Source organism: Octodon degus, unplaced genomic scaffold, assembly GCF_000260255.1.
Source record: "Octodon degus isolate 3935 unplaced genomic scaffold, OctDeg1.0 scaffold00011, whole genome shotgun sequence".
Taxonomy (NCBI): Eukaryota; Metazoa; Chordata; class Mammalia; order Rodentia; family Octodontidae; genus Octodon; species Octodon degus.
The window spans coordinates 26,348,002-26,358,282 of record NW_004524587.1 but is presented as its reverse complement, the minus strand read 5'-3'; the positions used below and the strand labels follow the sequence as shown (position 1 = coordinate 26,358,282).

General features: G+C 47.2%; 1 protein-coding gene across 1 annotated transcript in view; it reads left to right on the top strand.

Annotated features, from left to right (window-relative positions):
* Coq9 (coenzyme Q9) overlaps positions 1-9,573 on the top strand; it is a 14,217-nt gene extending 4,644 nt beyond the window's left edge. The window contains exons 3-9 of the mRNA XM_004625951.2: positions 704-839; positions 4,768-4,910; positions 5,167-5,251; positions 6,806-6,910; positions 8,123-8,278; positions 8,584-8,637; positions 8,953-9,573. Of these exons, the coding sequence (XP_004626008.1) occupies positions 704-839; positions 4,768-4,910; positions 5,167-5,251; positions 6,806-6,910; positions 8,123-8,278; positions 8,584-8,637; positions 8,953-8,988 (715 nt within the window). The 3' untranslated portion in view covers positions 8,989-9,573. The remainder of the gene's footprint in view (positions 1-703; positions 840-4,767; positions 4,911-5,166; positions 5,252-6,805; positions 6,911-8,122; positions 8,279-8,583; positions 8,638-8,952) is intronic.
* The last annotated feature ends 708 nt before the right edge of the window (positions 9,574-10,281 follow it).

Genomic DNA, 10,281 nt, shown 5'->3' with positions numbered 1-10,281 from the left:
GTTTCATTACATAGGTGGGGCCAAATTGCCCTGCCAAAAGGTGGTAATAATTTATATTTCTTTTTGTTTGTTTGCTTGTTTGTTTTGGTTTTTTTTTGTGGTACAGGGGATTGAACTCAGGACCCTACATTTGTCAGACAAGTGCTTATTCTACTGAGCTATCTTTCCAGCCCTAATTTATATTTCCTTTAGGTTTATTTTTATTAATCCTGCCACTGGAAATTAAATGTCCTTCAATGTAAAGTGAGTGCATTCATCATCTTTACCTGGTTTCCTAGTTAAAGTACTTTTCTTTTCAATTCAACAAATATTTTTTGAAGATCTACTTCAAAAAATGGCCCTTGAATAGCACAGTCATCCCTGCTCGTGTGAAGATGGAGTTACAGTGTGGTGCAGATTACAGATAAGGAAACCTTGGAGCCCAGTGTGCCAAAGGCTGTAAACAGGGAAGCCCAGGACCTTGAGGGAGGGCGTTGGCTTCCTATGATAGAACTGATGGCTCACTGTGTCCCTTCTCACCGTGATCAGATGGGAATACAAGGATGCCAGTGTTTTCATTGGCAGGAAAACATTCATACTGACACAGAAGTTAATGTCCTTTCATCCTGTGCTTAGAGGAGACCCGGAGCCTCAGGTGTCACCCATCTCACCTGTCAGGCAGTGAACAATGAGATGAAGGGGAAGGCCTCTGTCTCTGTCCCAGGTACACAGACCACAGTGGGGAAGAGGAGGAGGACTATGAGAGCGAGGAGCAGCTGCAGCACCGCATCCTGACAGCAGCCTTAGAGTTTGTGCCCGCCCATGGCTGGACAGCAGAAGCAATTGCCCAGGGAGCCCAGGTGCGTGTAGGTGAGGTGGGGCAGCCTGACCAGTGTCAGCCAGGAATTGGAGAGGGCCTTGTGCCTTCCTCCAGACCAGCTCAGTGCTTCCAGCCACAGGGTTGTCTGTTTTTGTTTGGTTGTTTAGGTTTTGTTTTGTTTTGTTTTTGAAAGGGGAGACCCAGTAGGGTGGAAATGGGATTATTTTTTAACTATAAAAAGATTTGGTTCCTTTTTTTTTTTTTTTTTTTTTTTGAGACAGAGTCTCTATGTGTAGTACAGGCTGGCCTTGAACTTTTGTGTGGTGATCCTTTTGTCTCAGGCACCAAAATGTTGGGATTACAGGTGTGTACCATCATACCCAGCAGGAACTATGTTCTAAGACAGCCTGTTAGATGAGAAATAGCTGTGATCAAATTTACCATATTTTAGCCCAAAGTGGTGGTGCACACCTGTAATCTCAGCACTTGGGAGGCTGAGGTATATGGGTTACCATGAGTTCGAGGTCATCATGGGCTGTATAGTGAGTTCAAGGACAGCCTGCAGTAAATAGTGAGATCCTGTCTCACAAAAGTACTTTCTAGAATTAATGAGATGTAATAATTGAAAACCCCCGAGAGGGTACCACTTGGGAGACCAACATACTGTATTTTTCTCAGTAAGTCTGACATGTTTTGCTCTTCATTGCAACAGACTGCTGCTGTAGATGAAGTAACAGACTCATATTTAGGTCACATATACAGGGTCATCCAGATGCCATCTGAGAACAGCCTGAAGGAAGGCCAGTTACATCTCATCCCTAGCTTGCTGCAGGGATTAATCAAACATGTGCTACATGTACTTCTAAAATGTGGCCTGTATTCTCATGAAATGGTGCTATCAAGACATACTGTAGAGCTGCCTGATCTGAAAGGCTGTGAACTGAGGAATGAGTTGGCTCTGTCTGACTTGGGCAGTAACCTGGGGGATGGACAAATCCAGATAGAGAAGCCACAAGTTGGAAGTGGAGAGAAGTATGTGGTGTTAAGAGAACCAAAGGAAACCATCAAACACAGTGAAGGAAGAGAGACTTGAGTAAGACTGGAGAAAATATGTGAAGGCCAAATCTGACAAGTGCTAAAGGTCATGGATGATATAGACTTAGGTTCTAAGACTAATCGAAGATACCGTGTTGAGTTTTTATTTCCCACCATTACTGAGGAGTGGGAATAAATGGGGCCAGAGAATCTTTGGGGGGTTGCCGCAGTCATGCAGGAGAGATGATGTTGTCTGGCTCAGAGTGGTGGCACTGCAATAGAGACAAGGGATGGGTTTGGTGCAGCATTGGACATGGGAGAAGATGTGACAAGATGGCACCAGAATTGCCAGTTTGCATGTGTGAGCCCATGGTGGTATAGTTTTCTGAGAGTAGGCCCAGTGGAAGAGGGCCAGGTTTGGGGATGGATGGTGGGTGCAATCTTGTTCTTTGTCGAGTATGAGGCTTTGAGTCAACCAAGTAGAAGTATCAACTGTATAGGTCTGGATTTGGAGGAGGTAACTGGACTAGAGGTAGACCTCTGGGCATTGTAGCATTTGTGTGTCACAAACTGTGGAAGTAAATCAGATTGCCTTAAAGCAAAAATGTAGTGTGATAAGAGGGAAGTATAGATCCTCGGAGAACTCTTAACATTTAAGGGTAGGATAAAGTGTTGAGCCATCAAAGAAGTCTTAAGTTTGAATGTCCTAGTGTAGAGGCAGAGCAGAAGAAGGTGGATTAAACAATTTGATATTGGTCTCTGTAGCTGCAGCCATTGGGATGTGATCTGGGGTCAGAAACCAGTCACAGTGGATATGGGCATAAAGAGAAACTGAGGACGTGTAGAAGCATTTGGCTGTGAAGGATGTGCCCAGGAGAGAAAGTGGAGTGGAGGGCAGAGTGTGGTTGAACACTCCTGGGAAGGGTTCAGAGATGAGGATGAAGGTGTGGGGAGAAAATAGGTAAGATCAAAACCATGAGGTTTCTAGGTGGCAAGAATTAGGAGATCAGGAAAAGCAGGTGGAAGGACTGACCATGATACGGTAGGTGCAGAGATGGGGGAGCCAGCTTCGGGTTGTTAGGGAGTTCCCAGAGGGGATGGGTTCTGTTTTCTTTTTGAAGTAGATGTGGTTGCCTTGTGAACCTGAAGCTGGGGGAGGGAGGAGGCAAAGGCTTGAGGGTAGGGGTAAAGGTTCTCAGGAATCATTACAGAAAGAGGTGGGACAAGTAAAAGACTGAAGTGTAAAGATTGTTTCGAAGAATCGTTACACTGGGTCTTCTGCCAACAGACCTTTCTTGCTCTGTATGTCTTCTTTCATAATAGCTGCATGAAACTTAACATCGTTATTCAGTCTTCATTTTTTATAGGTACTCAGCCTCAGTTCATAAGTATTTGAATGTTTCCATGTGTGTGTATGTGTGTGTGTTGTAAACCTATTCATAGAACATACTTTAGTACATTTTTTAGTTCATTTCTTTGGGACAGGTTCCAAGAAGGGACATTGCTCCTTTAGGGACTGTACCTCTCAGGGTTCAGTCAGGAAACAATAGCCACACCAGTTTTGGGAATGGAATCTAATACAAGGAATTTTTTACCAGGTATAAAGTTGGTAAGCAGGTAACAGGATGAAAAAATGATACTGTAGAGAAGCAGCTACAGGAGGCAGCTCCAGCCAAGGCTGAGGGACCAAAAGGAAGAGTAGGAATAAAGTAAGTCCTTAACAAATGAGTTCCATTCCTTCCATTGTTCTTACCTTGGATTTGGATTCATTCACAAGCTGACAGCGAGTCTTAATACAGTACACCTGTGAAAATTCAAGACTTGACTATTGGTAAATTGAGGACTTACTGTATTCAAACTGAATGGTAGAAGGAGAGACCCAAGAAGGGAAATCCTAGGCCTGTGAGGAGGAAACACTGCTCAGCAGGCGCTGAGGTCTCTGTGATTGGAGGGAGGGTCCTTTGGGGCTACCGACCATCCTGGGAGGGAGAGCTAGGAGCATGAGAAGAGGAAGGTGGTACTCACCGTTAGTGTTGATGCTGTAGCTCTTTCTGCCAACTTCTCTATGAAAACACGCTTTTCCAAAAAAAGGAGCACTTTCCCCTCCTAGCAGTAGGAATTCACATTTAATATGTTTGTGTTCCTTTCCTGCTGCCTGTCCCTGCTGCTGCTGTCCATCCTGCTTCCAGTAGACCCTCAGTGATTGCTGTGAGTCAGGACTAGCAAAAGCTTTCTGTGCTCCATTAAATCCTCAACAACTCATTAAGAAAGATTGTTCTAAACACTGACAGATGTGGTGTCCAAGAAATCCAGGTGAAGTGAGTGTCACGCAGAGTTCCGAGTGGTCTCCCCAGGGCCCTGGTGTGTCCAGGTTTCAGGTGCCAGAGCTCAGCTGTTGCTTACCCATGGCAGAAAGGAGATATTTTGGCTCATGAAATGACAGGAAAGTCTGGAGGTAACTCTGGCTCGGTGCTCCTAATTGTGCTGCTACTGTCTGTATCATTTCTCTTTGCTTTCCTCTCCAAGCTTCCCTCTCAGTATACACTTCCATGCAGGACAGAAAATGGTATAGCAGCCCCAATGGAAAGAAGACTTTCCTTGCTAGCAAGGGTCCCAACATACACTCCTGTCCCAAGGTACAGTCCCAACCTGCACTCGGTCATGTGCCTGTTCCAGAACTGGTTATTCTACTCCAGTTGTGGAAGCCTGGAGCCCATTCTTTGCACACACACTGTGGGGATGGTGGGTGTTGGAGGGGCTGGTGGTAGTCAGCTTCACTAGAATCACATGGGCTGGAGTGAAGAGTGGGGGTCTGGTAGAAAGTCCCACCCCTCCTACTAGAAGAGACATGCTGATGACCAGGCAACAAACATCTACAATCCCTGCCCACCACTTTATGATTTGTTTTGTTTTGTTTTTTCCCCCTGCTGTAGTCTCTGGGTCTCTCCAGTGCAGCAGCCAGCATGTTTGGGAACAACGGCAGTGAGCTGATACTGCATTTTGTGACCCAGTGCAACACTCGGCTTACCCACATTCTACAGGAGGAGCAGAAGTTGGTGCAGCTGGGCCAGGCAGAGTAAGTCCTGTGGCTCAGGGTGACTGGTGAGGAAGGGGGACTGATCACAACAGCTGACCCCAAAAAAACAACCCAAACAGAGCCAACAGTGAATGGCACTAACAACGTTGCTGCTTAGAAGGGACCCAGGAGCCCACTGGCAGCTTCAGTGAGATCAGGAGCCAGTGGGACCTTCCTCCCCTGGTTGAGTAAGCAGTGCCACACTGAGCCCCTGCCTGTCACCCAGAGACACACTGTTTTCTTTTCCCTCTTCCAGGAAGAGGAAGACAGACCAGTTCCTGAGAGATGCAGTGGAAACCAGGCTGAGAATGCTGATCCCGTACATTGAGCACTGGCCCCGGGTACAGAGTCCATACCTAGGCCCCAGAGCACCAGTGATTAAAACATTCCTCATGCTCAATACTTTCCACTTAGGACTTTGCACACTGTTGAAAACTTAGCTCTTTAATCTCCTCCATAAGCCCAGGATGTGGTACACTTGGTAGAGCTAGGTTTCAAGCTTAGGCATGCACAGAGAGCAGCTCTGAGCTATCTGTGTCTCAGTTCTAGACATGTGATGGCTGTACATCTCAGATGGCCCAGTGGCCTAAGTGGGCCACTAGATCATTGACAAGGAAGAATCCCTCAAAGAGGTTAAAATAGGCAGAATATTTTATTGCCTATCTTCAATAATAACCCTGTCCTAGCTGGGTGTAGTTGCATAGACTTGTAGTCCCAGCGCCCAGGAGGCTGAGGCACAGGGTCACCGTTAGTTCAAGGCCAGTTTGAATTACATAGACAGATCCTGGCCCTGTCCAAATAATAATAATAAATAATAGCCCTGCCCTATTTCAGATTTGAAGGACTGGGACTTCTTGTCAAATTGTCATTGTGATCCATAGATAAGAGTATTCATTCCATGGCTTTTTTTCCCCTCAACATTTCTGAGAGTTTTTTTTTTTCTTTTTCTTTTTTCTTTTAATCAAAGCATGTCCAAGTATAAGCCATTCCTTGAGTTCAGTGTCAAAACACATCAGAAATGTGAGGGACTAAAGCATTCAGTATCTCCAATCCAGCTGGAAGACTTCTTTGAACTTGTAATTTCAGTCTTCTGGTTGACAGATACCTGAGCACCTAAGTGTGCCTGATCCCAGCTGGTGTGGGGGGAATATAGCTCGAGTAAATCCTGCCTCCTGCAAGCATACACACCAGGCCCTCCCTGCCTTGCCAATTCACAATTCACGCATGATTCATGATTCATGCAGTTTCCTTATGAGCTGCTTTGAGAGAAAACTTCCAGCCAATCCAGCTCCCCAGGCAACAGCCCCTAGGTTTTAGCACTTTTAAGTGATACAAGTTGGGCTTATCAGGCTGGGTAGTGGCAGTATCTGCTAATAGAGTCGTCTGGTTTGTATCATTGCTAGTATAAATTGAAAGATTTTTTCTTTCAGAAAATAGAAGTCAATTTGAATTGAGCAAAAGAATGGGGAGGAATTACTGAGGTGGTCCTCCCTGGGCAGGATTGCTGCTGGGCCCTGGAGTGGCCTTGAGTGTGGTCCTAGAATCCACTCCACACTCCCCTCCGCTTTGCCCTCTTCTGTCCTCTGCTTCTAACTCTGTGACAGAGCAGGGCACCCTCCCATGGTTGCTGACCAATCTGGACCCTTGAATGGCCTGCATTCCCAATGCTAGATGTTGGGGACAGAGAATATGACTGGACCAGCTTTGGATAAAAATATGACCTGGCTCCCATCAGCTGTGGTGAGGGTCATTAGCTGCTAGGAGTTCCCACTCGGGGGTGGATTCTGTGGGTCTCAGAGAACCACAGTGGACTGTCCCCATTACTTACTCCGCAGCGCCCCCTAGGTGCTGGTGCTACCTGTGCGCAGAAGCTCTTCCTGTTATTCTCTCTGCAGGCCCTCAGCATCCTCCTGCTGCCTCAAAACATCCCACCCAGCCTGAGCCTGCTAACCAGCATGGTAGATGAAATGTGGCATTATGCTGGGGACCAGTCCACTGACGTGAGTGTTTTCTGCAGGCCCGTTATACATCAGGAAAAGCTTGAGTTAAGCATTTTTTTAGAAATTCTGTGAAATTTATTTGATTGCAAGGGGTGTGTGTGTGTGTGTGTGTGTGTGTGTGTGTACTCTCATATGCACACAGTGTCATTGGCATCTAAGGTCTGAAGAAGGACCTTCAGTACACCAAAGTGAATCTGGGTCATCTTCACTCAGCAGCATTCTAGCCACAAACCAGTGATTATTCCTTCCCACCTACAGTGGCAGCATGAGGCCTTAGGGGCCCCTGTGATTGGGCTGCTTTTTTACAGTCATCTTCTTCTTCTCCTAAGATAGAGATTCTGCCGCAGAAGCCCTCAGTGTTTGTCTTTCTTGAGACTGACCTGAAAAAAATGAAAGAATGCCACAGTGATGCCCCTTTCTTTAAAAAGAAACTGCCTTTCTGCACCCATCGTGGCCTGCTTTGCTGGGTGATCAATAAGTGAAGAACATATCTGATTTATTAATGCTACCATGTTTCTGGTGGGAAATTAAAAAAACAAAGTACACCTTCATAAAAGAAATTAAATTGTGATGGTACTTCATGGGATCCAAGATAGGGAGACACACAGATACTCCCACCACACTTATAACAAAGTACTTTAATAAGTTTCCTCCATGTGGGAATATACCACCAGCAGAGATGATAGGAAAACAAAATTAGAAAGCAAAGAAATTAAAGGAATAAAACACCAAGCAGCTGAGCTGGTCCCCTGAAGGGTAGTTTGCCAAGACGGGCAGAAGTCGCAGAGGGGCTTGAACTCTCAGCTGTGCCCTGGCGTTGTAACCTGTTCCTGATCCTGCCTTAGCCCTCACCATGCTTACAAGCACACAAAGACTTGGTTGTAACTGGCCAATTGCAGCACCTCCCTGGGACTCAGATATCCTAAGACTTGGTCTTTTCGCAAGCAGTTCTGGGTGGGTTAGAGGTCCGCAGATCACTTGGGATGCTGATTCAACATTGTGATATCTCTCAGGCCCACTGACTGTAAATGCTAAAGGTTGAGCCCAGGAGCTCAGGTGGTTCTGATGCCCAGCCAGCCTTGGGACATTAGTGTAGACCAGAGGGTTGCATGTATCTTGAGGTAAAGAAGAAACCAGAAGAGAGCCCGACAGTCCCCAAGGCCCAGCCCAGAACAGCAGTAGTAACCCACCTTCCTGGTTGGTTCTCTGCAGTTTAACTGGTACACCCGCCGAGCCGTGCTCGCGGGCATCTACAACACAACAGAGCTGGTGATGATGCAGGATTCGTCCCCAGATTTTGAGGACACTTGGCGCTTCTTGGAAAACCGGATTAATGATGCAATGAACATGGGCCATACTGCCAAGCAGGTACCTGGGGAGCAGCCATTTGGAAGCCTCTTCCGTCAGCACACGCATTCTCCCCATGCCACAGCTAGTTACCTAGCTAATGTTTTGCTACCTAGGGCCTCAGCTCATTGTCCCAAGGGCCCTTCTAGGGAGCCTGGCTGTTCTTCCTCATCCCAGCCCTTCCTTAAGAGCTGTGCCTTGCCCTTCCCTAGGCTCCTGCTTCATCTTGACTCCACCTATCAGGGCTCACAGGTTTCTGGATTTGTCCCTTGCCCACCTTTGGGCTCATGCCAGGGCCTAAGGGAATGTGACCCTTACTCTTGTAGGTGAAGTCTACTGGAGAGGCACTAGTGCAAGGACTCATGGGTGCAGCAGTAACAGTGAGTACTACCCAGCTTACCCCTGTCCACCCTGCTTCCCGCTCTGGCCTTGTGAAGTTTACCACATGTCCCTGACCCCACATGGCTTGTAGCCTTAAACTGAAAGCTAATGGACTGACACTGGTTTCAGCCCCAGTATTGGTCTCGATTCAGAATGTCCTATCTTTTTTTTTTTTTTTACTGGCATCAGGAAACTACTGATTCCAGAACTCTGGAGTAACATAGCCATGCCTGCTGCCTTGCAAACCTCAGTCTTTCCCAGTGCTTTCCTAGAGGCAGGGCAAGGCCTCACCATGCTTTCTCTTCTTGTGTCAGCTCAAGAACCTGACAGGTCTAAACCAGCGCCGGTGAGAAGGAGGAAGTAAGCTGGAAGGAAACAAGCGAGTAGATTTAAAGAGCTCTGAGAAGTAGAAAGCATCATCCGTGGAACAGGATGTTAATGAGCACACACTGAAGGACTCCAGAGTCACTGCCACAGCTACCTGGAAACCACAGGGCACGTGATAGGGCTCTGGCCTGGCACTTCAGGCCCTGGCCTTCTGATGCCTTTCTGTAATGCAACCATGTGACTGACAACTGTGATACATCCAGGCACAGGGAGCTCAGCACATCCCTGTCATGGTCTCACAGGCATCCTGCTGAGGGCTTAGCTGCCTTAGAAATGTTCCAGGGGCTCCCAACACAGTAAGAGCTGAAGGTACCACGAGGTGGCAGCTTATCCCCAGCACAGCACGGGTGTGAACACAGTTTCCACTGCTGGCCTGAGTGCTGAGTGGCTACTCCTGTGGATCTCTGCAGAAAGCTGCCTCCCCGAGATGGGTGCCCGCTGGAAAGTGGTGTTATTTCAGTCCTGTCATCACCTTATGCCAACATGCATTGAAGGGTTATCAGTGTATTTAGGATCTGTAAAAAATAATAAATATGTTTGAAGCAGTTGCCTATTGTGTTGTTTCTTTCTAGTCCAAGATGGGTATCCAGGACCCCAGCGGGAGGCAGTTGTAGGGAAGAGGCTTAAGCCCAGCAGCTCGGTGACCTGAGTTCTGGCCCTGGCACTGCGCAAGGGGAGCAGTGCTGAGGGGCAGTGATGGCAGCTGCACATCTCTGGATCCAGGTCTTCCTGTCAGTCACGAGAAGGGAATGGGCTGGGGCCTTTCCCTCAGACTGTCAGCTCCTCTAGCTCTCTTGTCTGTTGCAGACCACTTTAGTGATAGGTGGTACACTCTTTTTCCTGTGTTCAGTTCCCTAAATTGACCCCGGGGGCTGTATTCCTAACCGCAATGATGCATCCTTTAGTTTATTGACTCTTGTGATTCTGGCTAACTGCCTTCTGCTATTCCCTAAGCAGCTGCAGGGAAGTCAGGAGTTAATAGGAGCTCAGATCTCTTCTGGCCTTCCTCTACCGCAGATTCTTTGTGTCTCTTGATGTCCTGTGAGGTTCCTACAGCACTGTTCCTCATTTCATTGCAGTCTTTCCTTTTTCCTTCATAGTCCACAGACAGCCATAATTCATAGCTCACTGAGTCCTCACACGGTAGAGAAATTATCCACTCTGCCCCTGCCCTAATCCCTGGAAGGGATGTCACTCCCTGCAACAGCTAACCTTTTTATTCTCTGATTACTTTTCTGGCCTTTAAATATAGCTCC